Source organism: Ornithorhynchus anatinus, chromosome 11, assembly GCF_004115215.2.
Source record: "Ornithorhynchus anatinus isolate Pmale09 chromosome 11, mOrnAna1.pri.v4, whole genome shotgun sequence".
NCBI lineage: Eukaryota > Metazoa > Chordata > Mammalia > Monotremata > Ornithorhynchidae > Ornithorhynchus > Ornithorhynchus anatinus.
In genome coordinates this window covers 14,146,258-14,172,179 of record NC_041738.1, presented here as the reverse complement: position 1 = coordinate 14,172,179, position 25,922 = coordinate 14,146,258, and the positions used below count along the sequence as shown (strand labels likewise).

The 25,922-nt window shown below is 50.0% G+C and overlaps 2 protein-coding genes across 2 annotated transcripts; both read left to right on the top strand.

Annotated features, from left to right (window-relative positions):
* Positions 1–427: 427 nt before the first annotated feature.
* Positions 428–7,274, top strand: LOC100091750 (keratin, type I cytoskeletal 10-like). The gene is made up of 6 exons (XM_007664242.2): positions 428–784; positions 1,746–1,828; positions 3,444–3,600; positions 5,303–5,464; positions 5,569–5,694; positions 7,053–7,274. Exons 1-6 carry the CDS (start codon positions 602–604, stop codon positions 7,272–7,274), a joined length of 933 nt encoding a protein of 310 aa, XP_007662432.2. The 5' UTR covers positions 428–601.
* A 10,812-nt stretch (positions 7,275–18,086) lies between these two features.
* Positions 18,087–24,378, top strand: LOC100091742 (keratin, type I cytoskeletal 10). The gene is made up of 8 exons (XM_029076074.1): positions 18,087–18,709; positions 19,361–19,443; positions 19,602–19,758; positions 21,019–21,180; positions 21,296–21,421; positions 21,805–22,022; positions 22,837–23,049; positions 24,024–24,378. Exons 1-8 carry the CDS (start codon positions 18,113–18,115, stop codon positions 24,028–24,030), a joined length of 1,563 nt encoding a protein of 520 aa, XP_028931907.1. The 5' UTR covers positions 18,087–18,112; the 3' UTR covers positions 24,031–24,378.
* The last annotated feature ends 1,544 nt before the right edge of the window (positions 24,379–25,922 follow it).

Genomic DNA, 25,922 nt, shown 5'->3' with positions numbered 1-25,922 from the left:
CGGCAGGCAGAGAGACCTACCCAACCTCAAAAGGTGATCATTAACGGCCTGGAAGACGAAAGCTTTCACAGACCCTCTGATCTTTGACGTGCCGCCTGCTTTCCCTCATCCTGGGGCCACCGCCCTGGGGAAGGGACGTGCCAGGGAATGTGGCGGTGGGCTATTAACCCAGGTCATTCATCAAAACGTGGAGCAGAAAGGTTATGTCGCCAAAGGAAAAAAACATCATCCGTTAGAGAAGAATGTCAACGATGGCGTGTCAAACTCCTGGGTGTATATAAAGCCCTAAAACCGATCCCCCGGTTCACGGTCCTCAGTCCGGAAGGCCTCGCTGCACTCGTTCGAAACGATGGCCTATTCCCGTGTGCCCCGGCAGTACTCCGGCCCCCAGAGTGGGTACGTCGGCCTCTCCGGCGGTCTGGGCGTCGGCATCGGAGGCTCCGGCTTCGGCGGGGGCGCGTCGGGCGGCCTGAGTAGCCCGTGCGGAGGCTGGAGCGCCGGCTCCGGATGGGGGAGTGCTGGAAACGGGTCCGGTGGGACTGCTGGGAGCGTCGGCGGTCACGGTGACGGCGGACTGCTCTCGGGGAGCGAAAAACTCACCATGCAGAATCTGAATGACCGCCTGGCTTCCTACCTGGACAAGGTGGATGAACTGGGGCAAGCCAACAAAGCGCTCGAAACCAAAATCAAAGAATGGTATGAAAAATTCGGACAGGGAGCGGTGAACGCCCCGGCCCGGGACTACAGCAAGTATTACAGCGTCATTGAAGGCCTTAAAACTCAGGTCAGTAGTTATGGGATCAAGACTGTGTCCAACCCAATTTGCTTGTATCCACACCAGCGCTTAGTACGGTGCCTGGCACATAGTAAGCGCCTAACAAATACCACAATGTTTAATATCATTATTATTATTGTTATTATTATTGAGAAGACTTGTGGCCCAACCACTCTGGTTGGGGCGAAAAGGGAGCGTGGCTCAGTGGAAAGAGCATGGGCTTTGGAGTCAGAGGTCATGAGTTCGAATCCCAGCTCTGCCACTTGTCAGCTGTGTGACTGTGGGCAAGTCACTTAACTTCTCTAGGCCTCAGTTACCTCATCTGTAAAATGGGGATTAAGACTGTGAGCCCCATGTGGGACAACCTGATTCCCCCGTGTCTCCCCCAGCGCTTAGAACAGTGCTCTGCACATAGTAAGCGCTTAACAAATACCAACATTATTATTATTATTATTATTATTATTATTATGACAGACAATCTGCATTCAGTGGAATGGGGCGAAGGGGCGTCGGATGTCTGGGAGAGGAGCAAATTAGGTTTGCCGCTTGCTTTTACGTTTCAGGGAGAATTTTTACTGAAAATAACTTTAGAGGTTGCTCCTGCACTTAGCCAAGGGATTGAGTAGGAGTCAGTTCGGTCTTTTCTGGTCAGCTTGGGCATCGGTGAAGCAGCACGGCCTAACGGATAGAGCGTCGTTCAGAAGACCATGGGTTCTAATCCCAGCTCTGCCACTTGTGTGACCTTAGGCAAGTCACTCGACTTCTCTATGCCCCAGTTACCTCATCTGAAAAATGGGAATTAAGACTGAGGGTCCCATACGGGACGGGGACTGGTGACGCCACAGCGCTTACCAAATACCATTATCATTAAGGTTGGCGCAAGTTTGAAATTCCCCGGCCGGATTCGCTCGGCTTCCGGGGCAGGAGGATTCCGTGAGCCTCATCCTCGGGCCTTTCTCTTCGTTTCTAGATCACCCAAGTCGCGCAAGACCACGCCACTGTCGTGCTGCAGATCGACAATGCCAGGCTGACGGCTGATGACTTCAGACTGAAGTAAGCTGAAAAAGAACAGCCTGGCCCAAATTTCACGCCACTACAACCTAGGGATCAATCCATCATTCAGTGGGGTTGATCGAGTACTTACTGTTTGTGAAGAGCACTGTACTAAGCACCGGGAAGCATCATGGCGTAGTGGAGAGAGCACGGGCCCGGGAGTCACAAGGTCATGGGTTCTAATCTTGGCTCCGCCACTTGTCTGGCCTTGGGCAAGTCACTTCACTGTGCCTCAGTTACCTCATCTGTAAAATGGGGATTAAGACCGTGAACCCCACGCAAGACGGGGACTGCGCCCGACCCGATTCGCTGGAACCCACCCCGCGCTTAGTACGGTGCTTGGCACAAAGTGAGTGTTTGACCAACACCACAATTATTAAGCGCTTGGGAGAGAACGATACTCAGCAGTGGGAAGCAGCGTGGCTCGGTGGAAAGAGCACGGGCTTTGGAGTCGGAGGTCGTGGGTTCGGACCCCGGCTCGGCCACTCGGCGGCTGTGTGACTTTGGGCGAGTCGCTTCACTTCTCGGTGCCTCAGTCACCTCATCTGGAAAATGGGGATTAAGACCGGGAGCCCCACGTGGGCCAACCCGATTCCCCTGTGTCTACCCCAGCGCTTAGAACAGTGCTCGGCACATAGTGAGCGCTTAACGAATACCAACATTATTATGAACGATATAGAAGAGTTGGTAGATAGGCTCCCCGCCCACTTCTTACAGCCCAGGGGACTGGGAAGACAGCGGGCCCCAGGCAAACGGTGATTCCAAAACTCACAGGCAAATCTGAGCAGCATGGCCTAGTGGTTAGAGCCCAGGCCTGGGAATTTCCACCACTTGTGTGCTGTGTGACCCTGGGCAAGTCACTTCAGTTCTCTGTGCCTCAGTTACCTCGTCTGTAAAATGAGGAGTACGACCACGAGCCCCGTATGGGACAGGGACGGTGTCCAACCGGCTTAACCTCGTATCTACCCCAGCACCTAGAACGGTGCTTGGCACATCGTAAGCGCTTAACAAATACCATTAAAATTAAAAAAAAAAAATGAACTCGCACTAAATAGCTTTTAGAAGTTTACTGAAGAGTTATCCGCGTTATTTTAAGCAGCTCGGGTGACTCCCAAAGCTGGGTACGGTCTTAATCAAACCTACTGAGAAGCAGCGCGGCTCAGTGGAAAGAGCCCGGGCTTTGGAGTCGGAGGTCATGGGTTCGAATCCCGGCTCGGCCACTTGGCAGCTGCGTGACTGTGGGCGAGTCGCTTCACTTCTCGGTGCCTCAGTTCCCTCATCCGTAAAATGGGGCTGCGAGCCCCACGTGGGACAACCCGGTTCCCCTGTGTCTACCCCAGCGCTCAGAACAGCGCTCTGCACGTAGTAAGCGCTTAAATACCAACATCATCATTATTATTATTATTATTATTACCTGCTCCACTCAGTTAAAATGCCCAGGGCTTAGAACAGTCCTTGGCACATAGTAGTTGCTTAACAAATCCTATTATTATGAGCCTTCCCAACATTCCTAGCGATCTGGGGGGGGAACTCTATCCAGCCTCAACCTTTCCAACATCTCAGATGTGACCGGAGTCCCAAATCCGATTCGTCCTCTTCCCCGGGGTCTGTGCAGGTTCGAGAGCGAAGCCGCCCTTGTCCAGAGCGTGGAGGTGGATATCGCCGGCCTACGCAGGGTCCTGGAGGAGTTGACCCTGACCAAGACTGACCTGGACCTGCGGACGGAAAGCCTCACGGAGGAGCTGGCCTACCTCAAGAAGAACCACGAGGAGGTACTGCCTGTCGGGGGCCGTCTCCCATCTGCTGACTTATCTACAATGACGCCTTTAGTCAACGCTAACTACGTCCTGAGCCCCCAGATCAGACCCGGGTCTGTCCCACCGGAGCTCCCCATCTCATCCCCATTTTACAGATGAGGGAACCGAGGCCAGAGAGTGACTCGCCCAAGGTCCCACGGAAGGCCAGTTGAGGAACCGGGAGTCAAACCCGAGTGCCCGCACTCTCTTACCTGCCTTCCTTCCTTTAGGCCACAGCTCTCCGGAGCTCACGGCGCAAAATGACCTTTTCCCAAGAAACAGATAGAGAAGCAGCGGGGCTTAGCGGCAAGAGCCCGGGCTTGGGAGTCGGAGGTCGTGGGTTCTAATCCCGGCTCCGCCGCTTGCCAGCTGGGTGACTTTGGGCAAGTCACTTAACTTCTCCGTGCCCCAGTTCCCTCATCTGTAAAATGGGGATGAAGACTGTGAGCCCTGCGCGGGACAACCTGATCACCTTGTATCCCCCAGCGCTTAGAACAGCGCTTTGCAGATAGTAAGCGCTCAACAGATACCGCCATTTATTTACCTCATTTTCACTGGGAGAGAAAGTGTCTTTTCCTGGATGAGAACTTGGAGTGATGCTAATAGTATTTATGAAGCAGTTACTGTGTGCAGAGCGCTGTACTACCTTGTGGGAAAGAGTATCCAGGTGGGCAGTAGACCGGGTCCCCGACCCTCGCCAGGCTAAGCTCGGATCTGTTCGGTCACATCAATCTATCAATCAATCCATTGTATTTATTGAGCATGTACTTGGCGCAGAGCACCGTTCTAAGGGCTTGGGAGAATTTCAATACGACAGAATTAGCAGATACGTTCCCTGCTCGTAACGGGCTGACAGTCTAGAGGGGGCGGCTGACGGTGGATTGTGTTCTATCCACTAGGCCATGTTGTCGTCCTCCAGAAGATGCTGAACCAACACCTCTTCGGTGCAGAGAACCATATTACTTCTAACAGTAACTGGGGTATTTGTTAAGCACTTACTCTGTGCCAAGCCCTGTCCTAAGCGCTGGGATAGATAGAAGGTAATCAGGTCAAATCCACTCCCTGGCCCCATGAGGCTCACAGTCTGAGTAGGAGGGAGGACAGGTATTTCATCCTTATTTTGCAGATGAGGGAACTGAGGCACAGAAAATTAAGTAACTTCCCCGAAGTCATACGGCGGGCACACGGTGGAGCCGGGATTCGTTTTCAGTCTATACGTGAGAGAAAAGGAAAAGTGTCTCAGCGGTGTAGGATAGAGCACGGGCCTGGGAGTCAGAAGGTCACGGGTTCCAATCCTGGGTCCGCCACTTGTCTGCTGTGTGATCCTGGGCAAGTCCTCACTTCTCTGTGCCTCAGTGACTTCATCTGGAAAATGGGGATTGAGACCGTGGGCCCCACGCGGGACAACCTGACGGGGGACTGTGTCCAACCGGATTTGCTTGTTTCCACCCCAGCGCTTAGTTCAGTATCTGGTATAGAGTAAGTGCTTAACAAATGCCATAATAAGTATTATTATTATTAGATCCTCTGACTCCCAGGCCTATTGTCTTTCCACCAGGCCAAGCTACTCTTAGGCTCTTGAATCTCTTTTCCCTTTGCGTCGATCGGGCATCAGGTGGGCATGGAGAAGAATGACCTCAGGTATCAGTCTCTGAGGTTTCCTTTTTCTCGGGGCCAGGAAATCAAGAGCGATTCCAAGACCGCGCCGGGGGACGTCAGCGTGGAAATCGACGCGGCCCCGGGAATCGACCTGACCCTGCTGCTGAACAGGATGCGAGAGCAGTACGAATCCCTCGCCGAGCAGAATCGCCAAGAGGCCGAAGCCCGCTTCACCGAGCGGGTAAACCGTGATTCCCCTCCCCCGGCGACGGGCCCGACGAGGCTGGGGAACCTGGGGATGACCCACAGTCACCGATGCACTCTCCTTCCCCTCTGCCGCCCCAGAGCGAAGAACTGAGCGTGCAGATCTCCACGAGTGTCGAAGAGACGAGCACCAACAAGAGTGAGATGGCCGAACTGAGACGCACTCTTCAGACCCTGGAGCTCGAGCTCAAGTCCCAGATACCTCTGGTAAGACGTCGGTTCCTTCTCAAAGTGGGTCAGAGGGTCGCTGTCGTTATTGTCATCGTCGTTAAAGCACCTACTACGTGCCAAGCACTGTACTGAGCTCTGGGGTAGATAGAAAATAATCAGGGCGGAAAAGTCCCGGTCTCTCACGGAGCTGACGGTCTAAGTAGGAGGGAGTAGGATTTCAGCTCCGTTTTACAGATGAGGAAACTGAGGCACAGAGAAGTTAGGTGACTTGCCCAAAGTCACCCAACAGGCAGGTGGCGGAGGCGGGATTAGAACCCAGGATGTCTGACTCCCGGGCCTGTGCTTTTTCCCCCAGGCCACGCTGCTTCTCTTAATGAAGGGTAGTGTTTCAGGGTAGACTGCAGATTTCTGAATGGACAAAGAGTTTCCTTCAGCAAGGTCTCGGGGGATGTGAAATGCATCTCTGTTCAAGGTGACTCGGCAACGGGGCACTGCTTTCATCACAGGAAAGACGGAAAGGGGTCCTGAAATGTTCGGACCGAAAACTATACGTGAGAGAAAGGGAAAAGTGTCTCGGTGGAATTCTGCAGCCAAGTGAAAATTCAGATGGTGACAGAGTCATGAAGCAGAACTGCAGAGCTGAGAACGGTGTCAAGGTGTCAGGGTTTTGCCCTTCAGTGCAAAACGTTTTCTTTTTTTATTTGCGGTAATTGTTAAGCAGTTATCACGTGTCAAACACTGTCCTAAACACTGGGGTAAGTACAAGTTAATTAGGTCAGACACAATTCCGGTCCCACATGGGGCTCCCAGTCTAAGCAGGACAGGCATCCTCACTTTACAGATGAGGAAACTGAGGCACAGAGAAGTGACTTGCCCAGGTCACACAGTAAGCAATTGGCAGAAGCTGAATTAGAACCCAGATCCTTCTGACTGGCCTGCGATCTTTCCATTAGGCCATGCTGCTTCTACTTTTCTGTGGTGTCCTTTAGCCTACCCTTCCTGAACCATGCAGTGGTACAGCGGCTTTCTCCATAATGATATGGGAAGCAGCGTGGCTCAGTGGAAAGAGCCTGGGCTTCGGAGTCAGAGGTCATGGGTTCGACTCCCGGCTCTGCCACTTGTCAGCTGTGTGACTGTGGGCGAGTCGCTTCACTTCTCTGTGCCTCAGTTACCTCATCTGCACAATGGGGGTTAACTGTGAGCCTCACGTGGGACGACCTGATTACCTGATCACCCTGTATCTACCCCAGCGCTTAGAACGGTGCTCGGCACCTAGTAAGCGCTTAACGAATACCAACATTATTACATTATCATTATATCTGATCCCACTCATGCTTCGTAGTTACCATTTCGGTGTGTTTTCTGATCACATGATTTCTTTTCCCCCCCGTCAGAAACAATCGCTCGAGTCCAGCCTGGCAGAGACTGAAGGGAACTTCTGTGCACAACTCTCCCAAATACAAGTGCTCGTCGGCAGCCTGGAAACCCAAGTGCAACAGATTCGGGAAGAAACCGAGTGCCAGAACGCGGAATATGAACAACTCCTGGACATCAAGATCCGCTTGGAGAGTGAGATCGAGACTTACCGCCAGCTCCTGGATAGAGAGGGAAGGTAGGTAGAAAAATCCAGCCAAGGTCCCTTTTCTCACTCCAAAACCTTCTGGAGATTATTCTCTGTTGGAGAAATAACAATTGCATTATTTAAGCGCTTATTATGTGACAAGTATTGTAGTTACTGCCGGGGCAGATCTAAAGATAATAATCACGTCCCTCGTGGTGCTCACAGTCTAAGTAGGAGGGAGGACAGGTATTGAATCCCCATTTTGCAGATGAGGGAACTGAGGCACAAAGTCAATGTCGTGCCCAAGGTCACACAGCAGGCAAGTGGCGGAGCTGGGAGTAGAACCCAGGTCCTTTGACTCCCAGGCCTGTGTTTTTTCTATTAGGTCACAAATGTGGACTCTGAACCCTCAGGGTAAGGTGGCCCCTAAAGTCTCGGAATCCAGCCAACCCTTTGGTTTGGTCCATTCCCGTTGGCAACACAAAACCCCGAACGTCTGCAGCAGTTTCATTTGCCGTCCCAGAACCAGACCGTTCTCATTGCAGCTCCACCACTTGTCTGCTATGTGACTTGTGGCAAGTCATTTCCCTTTTCTACGCCTCAGTTACCTCATCTGTTAAATGGGGGTAGGGACTGGGTCCAACCCGATTTGCCCACCCCAGCATTTAGTACAGTGCCTGGCACGTAGTAAGTACTTAAAAAATACCGCTAAAATAGAGCACTACCTTAGCACCACAGGCAAAGATTTTTAGTATCTTGGTGTGCTTGTATCCACACCAGCGCTTAGTACAGTGCTTGGCACACAGTAAGCGCTTAACAAATACCACAATTTTTATTATTATTCGCCCACAGTGCTGCTGCTGCTTAGAAGAATTTCTTAGTTTACATAGTTTAGCTACCTTGAAAAAAAACCGAAAGAATTGAATAGGGTGCTACAAAATTCATGCATTGAGCAAAGCCAGTGCCAATCTGAAATATCAGCAATATCGTTTCATGGAAATTTAACCTCCGAAAAGGTCTCTTTTCTCAGACACTGAGGGGAGAAAACAATCCGTTTGAATCTCTCTACCTCTTCCTGGCATAGGGTGTGGTCCTGAAGGTTTGAAGGTGGTGTTACTGGCAGGAAACTTTATCTCTAAGTGTAGGTGTGGCTGGAAGACCATCAAGGGCCTGCAACCTTTTAAAATTCAAGGAGAGATTGGCCAAGATGGAGAGAGGGTGTGTGTATGTGTGTGTGTGTGTGCGTGCGTTTTACACAACTGACTTTTTCATTATCGTGTGTGAAATTCTTCCTCAGACTCGTGTGAAAGGAGTTGGCACGAACTAAACCCATGAACTAATTGACTTTAAACCCGCCTTCTCAGGTCGACGACTCTCACCCGCGGAGTTTCAGGGTGTGGATTCCACCTCATGGTAAAGAAAGGAGCCTGGCAGAGAGAAGGGCATAATAAGGCCTTCGGGGGAGTGCCGGGATTCGTAACATTTGGACCAAGTGCCAGCCTCTAAACCCATTTGCCTTCCTAGAGCAACATCAACCCACTCGGGGACCACGGCTGCCTTATCAACGTGTCCCAGCTTCAACTGGGGCCATTTACAATTCAGTGTTTATGCTTCGAAGCGTCAAAGGGAGCAAATAATGCTGGACTGGGTTTGGAGTAATTCATTTACAAGTCAAGAACTAATTCCAAGCCACTTGTCTTCAAATCTAGGCTGTAAGACCTAAAAGTTTGAGCCTTCCTTCGTGCTCTGACTCCACAGGCCAGGCTGAGAGGCCATTTCTAGAATGAATGCCAAAGGATGAGAATTCAGCTGCTCTTTGGCCTGGTGCTGGTCTCCTTACTAAATATTTGGGCCGGGCCCTGGGTGAGAATGAAAAGCCACATGATTTCAGAGAAATAAGGGAAAAAGTAAGAGATTTTAGAGGCTGGAGTTCAGAGACGATGAGGGTGTTTGGATTCACAACCAACTTGCTCTCCCCGTTCTCATGACGTCACCCTGAGTCTTGTGTTTATTTGTTTTAACAATAAAGCTTCCAAGCTTCCCTAAACCCAGGAGATGAGAAGAAGAGAACCAAAGAACTTCAGCCTGGAAAGGATCCGGCACCTAGAAGGACTCCGAGGTGAGGAAACCCAGAACCTAATGATTCGTTTTCAGTGTATTAGTCTCTGTTCCTCTTGCTCCCAAACCTTAGGAAGGTCCCGTTTGATGGACACTTTTTCTCCTTCAGCTACTTAATCGGCGCCCTGCTCAGGAGAGGCCTGGTGCCTGGTCATCTTACTGGGAGTTGGGCAGCCAAGCAGCAATATGGTCTGCTAAGGCAGCAGCGTTTCTGAGTGGTATCTTTTAACTGGAAAACTCCATTTGGGGCTTAAATCTGCACTGGACAAAACTAACCTGAGGCGGTGAGCTAACAAGAGTGAACGTTGCCTCATGGGAGAGAACCAATTTCTGTGGGCCGCATCAGTATTTCGACCTGTCTGAAATATCCTGAACTAAGCATTGGGAAGATCCAACGGAAAGAAAGAGTGATTGTCCCTGCCCACAAGAAGCTTAAACTTAAAGTGGAAAAGAGACCGAATCGATCAATTAATCAATCGAGGGTATTTGAGTGCTTACTGTCTGCAGAATACGGCTCTAGGCGTTTGGGAGAGTACAAGATAACAGTTGATAGGCACATTCTCTGCCCACAATTATTTTACTGTCTGGGGGGGCATTTTTATATTTATATTTATAAATAGAATAAACATAAAATAAATATAAGTAGAATATTCCTGTCAAAGGACTCGACCTCCTAAAGAACAATATGACATAATGTTTTTACCAGCATCTCCTCCTTCCTTGGGGAATAACAGGGAAGTCCATGTTTGGTTCACCTAGAAATATGTGGATTCTATAATATTTTTCAGAGTGCCAAGCGATGGCACCCAGCCACCATCTCTGAGGTCTGAACTGGGCCCTTCTTGAGTTAGTGGTTTATTGGATTGATCTTGAGGAGTTCAGAGTATTTGCCAAGTCTGACAAAGCTGCCATCATTCCCGGAAGTCTCCTCCTTCTCTACCACGTATACTATGACTGGGGGCTTGCTGGTTTATTCATTCAATAATAAGACTGTAATCTCCCCCTCTAGACTGTGAGCTGCTTGTGGATCGGGAATGTGCCTACCTACTTTGAGGTACTGTACTCTCCCCAGCACAAAACAGTGCTCTGCACACAGTAAACGCTCGATAAATGCCACCGGTTGATGCATTTAATGAGCATTTACTGTGCGCGAAGCCTTCAACTGCTGTTGACGTTTTCATGCAGTCATTTAACTCTGCTTCCTCGAAAGAACTCTAAGCTATTTTTAAAGTTAAACGCAACCTAATTTTGGGGGAATCTAAGAATGAAGTAAGATCTCTAAGATGTGACTTGAGGATGAAAGAGGTCCAGGGATGAAATTTACCTCTTCAAAAATTGAAACGCAGGAATTTTCCCCGTTTACAGCTAGGCGGGAGACTTCAGGGGGACAGACGCCGCATCGGAGTTTGCATCTCTGTGAGTTCGGTTTGCTAACATCAGTTATAATTTCACTGTTTCTTTTAGGACGTCTTTGAACCAGAAAAATAGCCAGTAAGGAACTGTCAGATAGAAAAGTCACTTCCTCTCGTGCCTGATCACCTGGAGTCTTGGTACCCACCTCAGAGTGGAGCTGAGGAAGCTGGCTTGGAACATGGATGAGAAGGCCCTACCTAACCAAACTGAAGACGTAGTTTTAACACTGTCAAACAGTTGTTTGGTGTCTTGCAACTCAAAATCTATTGTTGGTGTCTTTGGTTTTTTTTCTCTTTTTACTCTACTGGAGAAGGTATCTTCTGTAGAAACCGAAAGGTGTATTCTGTTTTTATCTTCTGGTGTATCTCCATAAACTTTCCCCCTGTTGCAATTTATACAGACTGGCTTTGGTCATCTTCTTCTAAGTCCCCGCACACCCTATAAGAGGATACCTACGGACTGCGAACAGAAAGCAAAATTAACCTGATAACTTTATTCACAGTGGGTAAAATCACCTCTCACACACTCCTAAAACTCGTAATAACAATAATAATAATGGTACTTGTAAAGGGCTTACTCTGGGCCAAGCACTGTTCTAAGTACTGGGATAGATACGAGTTAATCTAGTTGGACGCAGACCCTGTCCCACATAGGGTTCCCACTCTTGTCCATGGATGCTAGTCATGTCCTAATTACTCAGAATTGAAATTTTCACCTAAATGAACCCAAAGAAGTTGCAGGAATTTGGCAAGGAAGAAAAAGCGGAGGGGAAAATCCAGCAGTAGAGCAGAGTAGAGTAGGACAGTTGAGATGCAATTGAGCTATTCCTGTAACACCACTGGACCACTTGTAACTATTGGAAAGGAGTGACATGGGCTGTCCCCAGAGACCCTGCAATCGCCCACCACTTTTCATGGCAATGAGCATTAAGAGAACCTTACTCCTTAAATATGGCACCATCAACCTAGTTCAGCTCGGACTAGGCTCATCAAAGGGGATCCCAAGCCTGGAACTCAGATCGGGACCAGGGCCATCCCAGAGACCCTCGACTTCCTGCTCCTTAAGTTGCTCTTAGGGTCCGGAGCCTCAGGGTGGGTCGCTGGTTTGAGGCACCCACACGGGAGATCTGAAACTGACCGACCAATTGGAAGGATATCAGGACTCCCAAATTAGCCAGGTCAAGGATGAATCTACCGGCCACTCCCTTGGTTGAGCAGGGCCAAACCTAGGCTGGCAGGCTATAGCACTACTTGATTGATTGATTGATTGATTGATTGATTGCTTCTTAGCTTGGATTGCACCGAGGGCTTGTTGCACGCTGGAGAAGATGGCTCCCACCAAGACCACCCTTCCCCCTAAAGTTTCAGCTTTTTCTCTCTGTCTTTCAGCTACCCAATCCCACTCCCAGCCAGGTGGTCAGGAAACCAGAGAAGTTCATTTAAGGGACCCCCTTGCCCAGTGCAGAACCCCCGGCACGTACCCCCCTCCAGACAAGGGAGATTTCTCTTGGACCAATCCCAATCCAAACCAGGAGTTCCAATGTGACTTTAGTTGATCCCAGACCCACCCCAAGGTTCAGAGCTTCAGGCTGTGGACACTGCTGAGCTCTGAAACTGGCCGAGGGCCCAGATCGTACTAGAACTATCCCATGGTAAATCCTCGCAGCTGGAGATGGAGCCCAAGTGACTGGTGGCAGTGGGAAGAGTAGCTTTCCCAAGAGCCAGAGTGGCTTCAGGGAACTAAGTCAGCCCTGAGTGGTCAGGGATCCTACTTATTATGGAACCTCAAACTCAGTCTAAAGGATAGAATCAACAAACCGGAAACAAGCTCAAAAGTCACCTGATCTCCCCTGAGGGTCTAGGAAAGAATTCACTTGAAGGTAGTTCAGTGCATTAAAACTATTTTGGTCCAGGGCACCCCACACACTGAACAAACATCAGTAGACACATTCCCTCTCCTCTTTCTCTCATCCATCAGATGCTTGCAGAAGACGGCAGGTAGGAGGTTGCTGGTGTACGTTTAGGAGGGTGGTGGGGGATACAAACCCAAAGAATGTGAAGCAACAATCCATAGTACCCTCCGTCTTCTAGGGCAGACAGCTCAAAATGGCTTAGGGTCCCCCCATCTTGGAGTTTCCCAAACTCTTATCTGAACTATCCCAGACAGATAGAAGGACTGGAGACAGAGGTAGAGCCCAGACGATCCTTCTGACCCCTCAGATCTTCTAAGATCCTATGGGTTCTCTAGATCTTGAGACTCTTTAAGAGATAGGGCACATCTAGTAAAGGTGTGGCAATCTCGCTTACAGCTTTCCACTCACTAAGAGTTTGGAATGTGCAAGGCTGCGGACTGGTTTCAACAAGTGAGAGGGTGAGGGAGAGAAACGAATTCTAAACCATAAGTCCGTCGAAGAGGGTTGAATAGGGAGCTTCCTTTCAGTCCTATCGTTCGGAATAACGTCGGGCCAAACGTTTCTTTCTACAAAGACCTCATTTCTGCTATAACTCTGGTTTTCACTGCACAGTTTGGATAGGACACAGTGGAAGAACTAGGGAAGATTCGCTCCATAACACAGGTCTGTTCTACTATAACCTAGTATAACATGATCTACGTGTTGGGACACGTAGATTTGATACGGGAAGAAATAGTTGGGAGCATTCGAAAGGTACGGGTCAGTTGGCATTACACTTCTTACTTTACTACACTGAACCTTACGATACTCTGTGCTTACGCAGCTTTACAGTATTTACTACAGTAAGGTGTCAGGGAAGGACAGGGACTAAAGCATTACGCTGGTGGAGGACCTAAATACCACCTGGGAACTTATTTGGAAAATGTCGGTCTTGGTGTCTTCGAACCGCCTATCCTCAAATTCACAAATTCACTGATTTTTCTGAGGTTATTTTTTCATGGTAATTGTTAAGCTAACCTCAAACTCACTAATTCACTCATTGTCTCTGAGGTTCCTTTTTCACGGTAATTGTTAAGCGGTTACTACGCCCCAAGCGTTGTTCTAAGCACTGGGTTCGATCAGTCAATCAATAAATGTTACTTACTGGAGGCTTACTGTGTGCAGGACACTGTACTGAGTGCCTGGGCAAATACAGTGCAGCAGAGTTGACAGACACATTCCATGCTCACAAAAGGCTTTCAGTCTAGAGGGGGAGACAGATGTTAATATTAAATGAATAATTTGCAGATCTGTACACAAGCGCTATGGGGCTGAGGGCGAGGTGAATACCAAATGCCCAAAGGGACAGATAAAAGATAATCAAGTTAGACCCAGTCCCTGTTCTCCATGAGATGCAGCATGGTGTAGTGGATAGAACGGGGGTTTGGGAGTCAGAAGGTCACAGGTTCTAATCCTGGCTTCACCACGTGTTTGCCGGGTGACCCCGGGCAAGCCACTTGACTTCTCTGTGCCTCAGCGACTTCAGCTGTACAGTGGGTATAGAGACTGTGAGCCCCACATGGGACAGGGTCGATATCCAACTCGATCTCCTTGTATCCACCCCAGTACGGTGCCCGGCACATAGTAAGTGCTTAACAGATATTATTAGTATTCATTCATTCGATCGTATTTTCTGAGCACTTGCTGTTAGCAAAACATTGTACTAGGCACTTGGGAGAGTACGATATAACAATATATTAGTATTATTATATGGGGTTCACAGTCTAAGTAGATTTATCTGGAATACCACTCTGGTACCCTAGCAGAAAGCACCGGGTACTAGGTTTATAGTTCATTCATTCAATTGTATACACGGAGCACTTACTGTGGGCAAAGCACTGTACTAATAAGCACTTGGGAGAGAACAGCATAACAATAAACAGAAAAGTTCCCCACCCTCAACGAGCTTACAGTCTAAGGACTAGCTTCCGTCTAGAGATGTGATATAATGGACAGGCAGAACCATCCCCTACTATCTGCTAATCATCTAGACTAGAAGCTAAAGTAGAATTTTTATCATGATCCTCATTCGTCCCACCGGGAACTACAAGACAACGTCTTTCCACAGTTTAAAGACGAGGAGGGGACCGTCACCCAGCAACCCACCGACCAAACGAAGACCAGGACTCTATCCGAAACTGCGCTGCCCTCCCTAGAGCCGTAAGCCTCCCAGACGATCGATCCATCGATGATATTTATCTAGCATTTACTGCGCGCGGAGCACGCTCCGTCGCTCCGTCTCCGCACCTGTCATTCCCCGCTCATCTTCCCACCTGGGTTTATCAGACTCTTCCTGGGCTCTTATCTTCGGGAAGGATCGTTCCCGTGTTTCTTTTTCCGACTCGTCCCCCCGCCTGTCCGGACAAGTCTGAGGAACAGCAGCAGAGTGAAGGGCAGCAGCCTCCCTCCTCTAACAATGAAGGTTTTGTCCCGGCACGCAGGGAGAGCCTCTTCCCTGCGCAATCTATTTCTGTTGTTCTCAAGAGGGGCTATAAATTCAATCCAAAAAACGGATTAGTCATAGGAAAGATAATGCCAAACTCCTCAAACTACCTCCCCGAGATCTCTATCTTTCTAAGCATTTTTTTGCCCTCGTCCTTCTTCGGTTGGGCGAGGCGAGCCGACACCTGCCTCGTTCCGGAGAAGCGGGGATGGTCAGGACCCCATCAGACGCGATGCTTGCTGCCTAGGAACAGGGGTTGTCTTGGGTGCCCGGGCTCGTGAGCCCTCAGATACACAGGAATCATTCTCGGAGATTTCAAAGGAACCGGGAGTGAGTAGTGAGAGGTGAAATTTGGACCCAGAAGGATGTGTTTATTGGCCTCTGAGCCCTAAGATTGACTCTGATTGTGTAGAAGGAGGATCTTTTTTTAGTCTTTTTCTAACGTGTGCATGGAAACACTCCCTCCTGCTTCGCCCCAACCCGGTTCCCTCTCGTAGGTTCACTCGATCATTCAGTCGTATTTACTGAGTACTCACTGTGTGCAGAGCACTGTACTAAGCGCCTGGAAAGTACAATTCAGCCACCAAGAGAGACAATCCCCGCCCACAACGGGCTCACGGTCTAGAAAGGGGGAGACAGGCATCACAACAAGTAAACAGGCATCACTATAAAGAGAATTATAGATATATACACATCTGAACAAGTAAGCAGGCATTAGTATAAATAAATAGAATTATAGATATGTACATATATACACAAGCGCTGTGGGGCGGGGAGGGAGGGTAGAGCAAAGGGGGTGAGGCGGGGCGATGGCGGGGAGAGGGGGAGCTGAGGAAAAGGGGGGGCTTAGTCCGGGAAGGCCTCCTGGAGGAGGTGAGCCTTCATTAGGTCCACTGAAGGTGACCACCGACCCAACCCGTGAGCCGAGACCATGATATCACTGTAAGCTCCTTGTAAGAATTGTGGCATTTGTTAAGTGCTTATTACGCGTCAGGCACTGTACTAAGCAGTGGGGTGAATACAAGCAAATCAGGTTGGACAGAGTCCCTGTCCCACATGGGGCTCACGGTCTTAATCCCCACTTTACAGATGAGCTAACTGAGGCACAGAGAAGTTAAGTGACCTTCCCCAGGTCAAGCGGCAGAGCTGGGATCGGAACCCAGGTCTTTCCCACTCCCAGGCCCATGCTCTATCCATTAAGCCACCCTGCTTCCGACTCAGATAGATTGTACGCTCCCCAACGCTTAGTACAGTGTTATGCACAGGGTAGATGCTCAATAAATACCACTGATAGGTTGATATGAGGTACTCAGTGCTCTTTCTGTCATTCAGCACTCTCCCGAGAGCTTAGCTCTACTTATTTGTGCCCCTAGTAGATGCTCAATAAATATTATTGGTTGACTGATTGATTCCCAGCCTAAGCCTGAACGAATCCAAACCCCAGATGAGAGGCAGAGTGAAAAAGAAAGTCCGAACTTACTACGTAGGCTGCGTGAGATGAACGAAAAAGGAGAGAGGTGGTTAAACTCGAAGAATCCCCTCCCAAATACATCAATCACCAGCCTAGTTGGTAAATCCCCTGCAAAGCTGACAACTTATCTATTTTACATACGGAACTCTAAGAACCAGTTTCGTTCCTTCTGAGGTGAGCTGAGAAAGTTTCACCGGCAAAATGTCAAGGATCTCGCTCTCTCCAACGTATTTTCCTGGTATGTGTGGTGGGTTTGGGATCTGGCTTCAACCTCGGCTCCACCACACGCCTGCTGTGCGACCTTGGGCAAGTCCTTAAACTTCTCTGTGCCTCATCAGTAAAATGGGGATGAGCGCGAGCCCCACGTGGGGCAGGGACTGTGTCCAACCTGATTAACCCGAATTCACCCCGACGCTTAGAACAGTGCTTGGCACTTAGTAAGTGCTTGACAAGTACCATTATCGCTATCATTATTATTATTTCTGCCCTGTTCATGAGAGCAGAGTGGATCAATGACTGATCCATTTCCCTCCCATTTTCTGACATGTCTTCACCTTCAAGCAGTTAGTACAGTGCTCTCTGAAGGCGATAAGTGCTCATTAAATAGCATTTAAGATTTGAAGGAATAACGGATCGTACTCGCTGACTCCTGAATCCGTTTTTTCAATCAATCAATCGTATTTATTGAGCATTTATGGGTGCAGGGCTCTGTATTAAGCGCTTAGGAGGGTACAACATGACAGTGTTGGTAGGCACATTCCCTGGGTATAACAATCTTTGAGTCTAGAGGGGCAGACAGACGTTACTGTAAGTAAATAAATCACGAAAGTGCATCCGTTTAGACTGTGAGCCCGTCACTGGGCAGGGACTGTCTCTATCTGTTGCCGAACCGTACGTTCCAAGCGCTTAGGACGGTGTTCTGCACATAGTAAGCGCTCAACAGATACTATTGAATGCACAAGTGCTGCGGAGCTGAGGGATGGGTTGAGAAAGGGAGCAAATCCAAGTCACCAAAAGCAACGAAGAGACAATGAATATATTAAAAAAACTGCTTTATCTCCTTATGGTTTTACTGGTGGGGTTGCTTTGGAATTCTGGGGTTCAGAAGCTGGCGACTCGACCTGAAAACCTGAACTAAGACTGGGACAAAAAGTAGTTTCTCCCCTATCTCAGTGTGCTCCTAAGCGATAAGAAGGGTAACGAGAGACAGACTCTGCTGAACTCCACCTGTTTCCATTTCAACACACCAAACCCGCCTGCCTCCGGAGCAAACACCCCACCGTACCCACCGAGATTGGTTGCTAATAATGATAATTTATGCAATCCCCAGCCAAAGATGCTACATGGACAGAAAGATCCAAGGAGGTAAGCGAGATTGAATCCAGAAGGACCACACCCTTCTAGGTCCTTATAAAGACACTCGCTCCTGCCTGGAGAGCAGCACGCGCCTCTAAGCGACTTCTCCGGGTGAAATTCTTTCACCTCTCCTTCGTCACCATGTCTTACCGTCTGGGTTCCACCAAGGACTTTTCCTCCTCCCGCAGTGGAGGAGGAGGAAGATCTTCCGTCAAAGTCTCCAGCAGCAGAGGGTCTAGCTCCGTCGGAGGAGGATTTAGCTTAGGCGGAGGGTCCGCGGGTGGATCGTACTGCTACGGCGGAAGTTCCGGGGGTGGCTTCTGTAGCGGGGGCTTTGGAGGGGGATCCGGCGGGGGCTTCGGAGGGGGAATGTTAGGAGGAGGCGGCTACGGCGGCGGGCTCTGCGGGGGCTTCGGCGGGGGCAGCTACGGAGGAGGCGGCTTCGGCGGCGGCGGCTACGGAGGGAGCTTCGGCGGTGGAAGTTGCGGTGGGGGCGGCTTCGGTGGCGGATTCGGCGGGGGCGACGGTGGCCTTCTCTCCGGCAACGAGAAGGTGACCATGCAGAACCTAAACGACCGCCTGGCCTCCTACCTGGGAAAGGTCCGGGAGCTGGAGGAGTCCAATTTTGAGCTGGAGCGGAAAATTAAGGAATGGTATGAGAAATACGGTTCTTCTACTCAGAGAGAACCCCGTGACTACAGTAGATATTACCAAGTCATTGAAGATCTTAAAAACCAGGTAAGAGACTTCATTTTGAGGCCGACCGGGAGACGGTTCTGTGGGCCTCTTTCATTCTGATCACTGAAAAAGGTCAACGCGGGAGAGGCGTGGAGGGAAAATGCTGCTCCGTGGGTCAGTCCGGCTTCCGCTCGGAATCGACAGTGGAACGGGAAAGCACTTCGTCAGAGAGGCCCCATCGGGATCTTTCCTCGGTAGATTCGGAGCGGGGAAGAGGGTGAAAACATTTCTCCTCACTGAAATTAGCAGGCTAATTCTCCCTTGCCAGGAGCTTCTGAAGTAGGTGAATTCTCCAAGCAGACGGTTCAGGCTCGGGAGAATTTTCCAAAGGCTGAGTTGCCTCTGCTGGTTCTAAAAAGAACTACCGGATAGTGTTTGCGTGAAGTCAGAGCGAAAGGAGGCATCGGGAAGAGAACGAAATGAGGGAAGAAACTAGATGAGGAAAGAGAAACGGGCCAAAAAAAGGGAACCGAAGGAAGACGACAGTTAACGACATTCGATTTTCAGGGACGGTCAAGGTGGGGCGGGGGTAGAAAGCCGATCAGGGAAATCAGCTCCTGGATCAAATTTGAGACCGTAGGCTAGCCCTGGTTGGTGATGTAAATATCATCACGTGTAACCTCTTTCCCACTGACCTGTTTTCTCTTCCAGATCATTACTCTAACTACCGACAATGCCAGCGTCCTGCTCCAGAATGACAATGCCAGGCTGGCCGCCGATGACTTCCGACTGAAGTAAGCCAAGAGAGCCACGGGTATATGGCCGCAAAACGGCCAGCGTCGCCAGACCGGCTGCCTACGAGCCAAGCCGTCGCAGCTCTGGCTTCACCGGCCAGTTGGAGTCCCCTACCTAAACCGGCCCCCACTCATCCTTTATCCCGTGTCTGGTCCAGGTATGAAAATGAAGTGGCCCTGCGCCAGAGCGTGGAGGCCGACATCAACGGACTGCGTCGGGTGCTGGACGAGCTGACCCTGACCAAGGCTGACCTGGAGATGCAGCTCGAGAGCCTGAGTGAGGAACTGGCCTACCTCAAGAAGAACCACGAGGAGGTAAAAGTTCCCCTGAGCGACAGTCAAAAGTTTGAGTCTGTGGGCATTCTGAGGGGCATTGTCTTTGGGAAGATTGTAGTCTAATAATAATAATAACGATTATTATTATTATTATTACGGTACCTGTCGAGCGCTTACTATGCACCCAGCACTGCTCTAGATACAAGTTAGTCGGATTGGACACAGTCCCCGTCTCACCTGGGGTTCACGGTATTACTCCCCATTTTACAGATGAGGCCACTGAGGCACAGAGAGGTTAAGGGACTTGTCCAAGGTGACACCACAGGCAAGTGGCGGAGCAGGGATTAGAACCCAGGTCCCTCTGACTCCCATGCTGCTTCTCCACAAGCTTGTAGTTGGTAGTTTTACCACATCTGCTTGCTTCAGGAAAAGCAATAGTGAAGTGTTGGGAATTTAATGCTTCTTCCATAAAGCAGCAAGTATCCCATAACTGAGTTTGAGCACGTTAACGCGGATCTACCCCCGATCTCAGAACGGTGCTCGGCACAGAGTAAGCGCTTCACATCTAGACTGTAGACAGAGGCGGGCGGGGAATGGGTCGGCCAACTCTGGCATAGCGTACTCTTCCAAGCGGTTAATACAGCGCTCTGCACACAGTAAGCACTCAGTAAATACGATCGATCGATTAACCAACACGGTGAGAATAATAATATCTGTAATCTGATTCTGATACGGATTTGGGATTCAGAGTGTGATTAATCCTTCCCGACCAGGGTCTGCATTAACTCTATTTAGACAACGAATGAGTCAATCTGTCTCAATCTCCTGGATTAATTATTAAGGACATGCCAATGTCTGTATTCCATTACAGAGTAAGTTTGAGCCCCCCTCTGGACTGTGAGTTTGTTATGGGTAGGAAATGTGTCTCCTAATTCTGTCGTACTGTACTCTCCCAAGTGCTTAGAACAGCACTCTGCACGTGGCAAGCACTCAATAAATACCAATGATGGATCGATTGATTAAATGGTTCACGTTTACATAAAACACCATTCAAAAATCTTAAAATAGCAAACGCCTGCTCCCCCAAAGCCAAACTGGCGACACGTGAGATCCTGTCAGCCAGTCAGTCGTATTTATTGAGCACTTACCGTGTGCAGAGCGTTGCACTGAGCGCTTGGGAGAGAACAGTATAACAATGAACAGGCGCATTCCCCGCCACAAAGAGCTTAGTGGAGAGGAGGTTTCGATGGGAGCATCGTACCGGGAGGACTCGAGCCCTTTGGTGTCCTCCTTTCTCAGGAAATGAGGGACTTGCAGAACGTAACCACAGGCGACGTGAACGTGGAGATGAACGCCGCCCCGGGGGTCGACCTGACCGAGCTGCTGAACGGCATGAGAGCCCAGTACGAGCAACTGGCCGAGCAGAACCGCAGAGACGCCGAAGCCTGGTTCAACGAGAAGGTACCTGGTCCAGCCTGGCAGGTCGCGGGTCTCCCGGCGGAGACGGGAAAACCTCTCGGGAGGGTTTGGCCATCTGTTTTCTCCCTCTCACTTTCTCCTGTTTTCCTCGTCTCAGAGCAAGGAGCTGACCACCGAGATCAATGCTAGCGTGGAGCAGATGTCTGGCCACAAGTCGGAGATCACTGAATTGAGACGCACCCTTCAGGCCCTGGAGATCGAACTACAGTCCCAGCTGGCCCTGGTACGGTAGCTGCTCCCTTTCCGATAATAATGATAATGCTGGCATTTGTTAAGCGCTTACCATGTGCCGAGCACTGTTCTAAGCGCTGGGGTAGGTACCGGGTAATCAGGTCGTCCCACGTGAGGCTCACAGTTAATCCCCATTTTACAGATGAGGGAACTGAGGCACAGAGAAGTGAGGTGACTCGCCCACAGTCACACAGCTGACGAGTGGCAGAGCCGGGATTCGAACCCATGACCTCTGGCTCCCAAGCCCGGGCTCTTTCCACTGAGCCACGCTGTTTCTCCGAATCTGAATTCTCTGCTTTCTGAATCTGGACTCTCCCTCCCTCCCAAGCCCACGGGGCGGGAGTCAGGCAAAATCCGCGCTCTTTGTCTCACCAGAAACAATCCCTGGAAGCCTCCCTGGCAGAGACGGAAGGTCGCTACTGTGTGCAGCTGTCCCAGATTCAGGTCCAGATCACCTCTCTGGAGGAACAATTACAGCAGATCCGAGCCGAAACCGAATGCCAGAACGCAGAATACCAACAACTCCTGGATATCAAGACCCGGCTGGAGAATGAAATTCAGACCTACCGTAGCCTGCTAGAAGGAGAAGGAGGGTAAGTGAAAACACTCAGATATCCAGATTTCCTTCGGTGTTTGTTAGGCGCTTACTGTGAGCCAGGAACCGTACTGATCACTGGAGTAGATACGAGCTAATCAGGTCGGGCGCGGTCCCCGTCCCACATGGAGTTCACCGTCTTAATCCCCATTTTACGGACGAGGTGAGCGAGGGATGGAGAAGTCAAGTGATTTGCCCAAGGTCACAGAGCAGACAAGCGGCAGAGCCGGGTTTAGAACTCGAGTCCTTCGGACTCTCAGGCCCACGCTGCTTCAATCCTAGCTAGCGGGGCTTCTCCAGGGACTCAAGAAACCGAAAGCACAGGGCAGGGGTCGGCTTACAGGGCCACCATCTGCATTTTCCATCTCTCCAGGGGAAAAAAATGTCTTTTTGGTCTATCACCCAAAGGATGACAACCATGGCACTCTTTTTTCTAAAGGTTCAAGCGACGGCTCCCTTCTCGGATAATACCAATTATGACGATTACGGTATTCGTTAAGCGCTTACCGTATGCCGGCCACTGCACTGAGTGCCGGGGTAAAGAAAAGCAGACGAGGTTGGACACAGGCCCCGTCCCACATGGGGTTTCCGTCTCCATCCCCATTTAATAGATGAGGTAACTGAGGCACGGAGAAGTGATCTGCCCGAGGCCAGATGGCAAGGCAAGTGGCGGAGCTAGGATTAGAACCCGTGACCTCCCGACTCTCAGGCCCGTGCTCACCCACTCCGCCGCGCGGCTTCTCGGAGAATTCGTCTTCTCAGAAAATTTTTAACTGCGGCACAAAATGCTTCTCGTTATGTTTCCTCTTTAGCTCTAGCGGAGGTGGATACGGTGGGCGAGGCGGGGGCTCGGGCGGAAACTACGGAGGCAGCTCTGGAGGAGGAAGCAGTCCCGGCGGAGGATACTCGGGCGGCTCTGGAGGCGGCCAACAGGGCAACTCAGGATTCAAAGTTTCTAGCTCAGGATCCCGAAGCTCTGGAGGTGGGAGCACCGGAGAATCAACAACCAAGGGCCCTGGAACAAGGTCAGCAGAAACTAGCTGGGGTAATCTGAATCAGTTTTCATTTCCCGGGGCTTTTTAAAGAAGTGAAGTTGCAGGAATCTGGAAGGGGGCGTTCAAAAAGAAATCAGTGTTTCCTCTTGATTCTAATTTGGCCACGGACACTTCCGCTCTGATGTCCCAGATCCTGAGTGTTGAAATGAAAGGTACTTACCGAAGTCAGGTTTTCCCGGCATTTCTGACCCGTCGAGACTGAGGCCGGGTCATCCTTTTATGGTATTCGGTAAGCGTTTCCTATGTGCCCGGGCACCGTATTAAGCGCTGGGATAGATGCGAGATAGTGATAATAATAATGTTGGTATTTGTTGAGCGCTGACTATGCGCAGAGCACTGTTCTAAGCGCCGGGGTAGATACAGGGTCATCAGGTTGTCCCACGTGAGGCTCACAGTCTTCATCCCCATTTTACAGATGAGGGAACTGAGGCACAGAGAAGTGAAGTGACTTGCCCACAGTCACACGGCTGACAAGTGGCAGAGGCGGGACAGTCCATATCCCCCTTGGGGCTCACAGTCTTCATCCCCATTTTACAGATGAGGTGACTGAGGCACGGAGAAGCTTAGCGACTGGGCCACGGTCACACGGCAGACGGGCGGCAGAGCTGGGATAAGAACCTGAGTCCTCTGACACCCGGGCCGGGGCTCTTTCCACTAGGCCACCCCGCTTCCCACCTGTTCTTCACACTCCAGTGACAGCTGAACTCTTTCACTCGGATTTGCAGAACTTGGCCCTCGGGGTTGGGAAATTTGTTTTATCCCACTGGCCTTCTCAGAGTTAACGATCTCTGAGTCGAAAGCCAGGGAAGGAAGTGCCGATGAGGAATTTTACCCATTTAGACTGAAGTTCCATTTCCTTCCCTACGTTTTCTAATTTGTTTAGCAGGAGCTCCGGGATCCGCCTTAGATTGACTATTAACCTAGTTCATTATTTTCACAAACAGGTTCTAACCGAACTCCAGTCATCAAAACGATCGTTGAAGAGGTGGGACCCGATGGAAGAGTGCTCTCATCTAAGGTTGAATCTGAAACCAAGAAACACTTCTATTAATGTCACAGTGAAAGAGTCGCTTTTCATTATTGCCATTCTTCAGGTTCAAGGCAAACAACAATTGACCTCCCCACTCTTAATGGCCCTGAAAATGGACTCTCTCCGCGAATATAAGGTGTCCAAAGGTGTCTCTCGGTTTCTGTGCTATTTTTTCTCACTTTACCAAAAAGTATTCCCTTGTGGAACCAAAAAAGCGCTTTCTTTTCTGTTTACTTATTTCAATAAACTTCCTCACTGCTGCAAAACGATCAACTTGGGTTGAGTTATAATACTTCTGGTATTTATTAAACATTGACCACACCCTAAGCGCTGCGATAGATACTAGGTTATGAGACCGGACGCGGTGCCTACGGTCTAGTTTATCCTCCATTTTTCAGACCCCGAAGCCCCAAAAAGTGAAGCGACTTGCCCAAGGTCACGTAATAGGCCAGTGGTGCAGCAGGGACTCAAACTTAGAACTCATTCCACGCTGCCTCCTCTTTGTCACACCAATCCTTGTACGTTAGAGTTCAGGGGATCAGTGAAATTAGGAGTTTGGTTTGTCCAAGGACACAAAGGTCTGAATTCTTATCCTAAATCTTCCTGATTTTCCCAAATACTTAGCTCCCTTCTTTCCCCAGACAGCCCTCCAACCGTACATTCCAGCTCAGGCTATCCCCGGACTGACCGTCTTGACCATTTCTACCTGAGAATACTCGTGCCTTCACACCCTTGCCTAGATACACAGGGTATTTCCTTTTAATCACATTTACGGCATCGAGAATACCAGCCACTCCTCCACAGCAATGACGACCAGCTCAACACCATCGATGGTATCTCGCCTTGACCAAAAACCCTTTCATCCCATCTGAATCGCCTTCAGAAACAGAATCCCTCCAAGCAAAACCCGCTGGCCGCCCGACCACTTGGCTGGAGAACCGGTCGCCGCTCTCTTCCCCTCCTCATTCATTCAGTCGAATTTTTTGAGCGCTTACTCTGTGCAGAGCACGGTACTAAGCGCCCGGGAGGGTACGATACAACAGTAAACAGACACATTCCCTGCCCGTAACAAGCTCACAGTCTTCCACTATCCATCATTGGTATTTATTGAGCGCTTCCTGCATGGAGAACACTGTACTACGCTCTTGGGAGAATACAGAGTTGGTGGACATGTTCTCTGCCCACGGTGAGGTTAGACTGTAGAGGAGCTTAAAATATTCCTGCTACCCAACAATGGGATGATTCCATCAAGAAGAAGAGGCTCCTCTTCTCCTTTCTTCCCCAAATAACTTCTTCCATTTAATGGGGCTTCTCACCCCATGTATCTCCTGCTCTTCCCCATGAGGACTAGCAGAAAGAGCATAGGCTGGGAGTCAGAAGACCTGAGTTCTAATCCCGGCTCTGCCGCTTCTCCAATGTGTGACCTTGGGTAAGTCACTTAATTTCTCTGTGCCTCAGTTACCTCATCCGTAAAATAGGGATCGAGACTGTGAGCCCTAAGTAGGACAGGGACTGGGTCCAATCCAATTATCCTGCATCTACCCCAGCGCTCAGTACAGTGCCCGGCACATAGCAAGCGCTTAACAAATGCCATCAAATTAGCAACGGTCAGGCAGAACCACCGAGCATCAGGGGACCGGAGGAGATATTGGAACCAGGCCCTGGGCTCCCCCGGGGAGCGAATAAAAAAGAGATTCCTGCCGTCAGGAATTTAAACTGACCCTCCTCTCTACCAGCCTGAGAACCTAGCTCTCTGGAGAGCTCAGGGGGCTCACCATGATAGTAATAATAATAATTAGGGTATTTGTTAAAC

Excerpts from the sequence above, each read along its gene's own strand:
- LOC100091750 (XM_007664242.2), top strand. The coding sequence starts at position 602 with ATGCAGAATCTGAATGACCGCCTGGCTTCCTACCTGGACAAGGTGGAT. Across the intron at positions 785-1,745 it reads TTGAAGGCCTTAAAACTCAG|ATCACCCAAGTCGCGCAAGA; the intron begins GTCAGTAGTTAT and ends CTTCGTTTCTAG. Across the intron at positions 5,465-5,568 it reads AAGCCCGCTTCACCGAGCGG|AGCGAAGAACTGAGCGTGCA; the intron begins GTAAACCGTGAT and ends CTGCCGCCCCAG.
- LOC100091742 (XM_029076074.1), top strand. The coding sequence starts at position 18,113 with ATGTCTTACCGTCTGGGTTCCACCAAGGACTTTTCCTCCTCCCGCAGT. Across the intron at positions 19,444-19,601 it reads GCCGATGACTTCCGACTGAA|GTATGAAAATGAAGTGGCCC; the intron begins GTAAGCCAAGAG and ends TGTCTGGTCCAG. Across the intron at positions 22,023-22,836 it reads CTGCTAGAAGGAGAAGGAGG|CTCTAGCGGAGGTGGATACG; the intron begins GTAAGTGAAAAC and ends TTTCCTCTTTAG.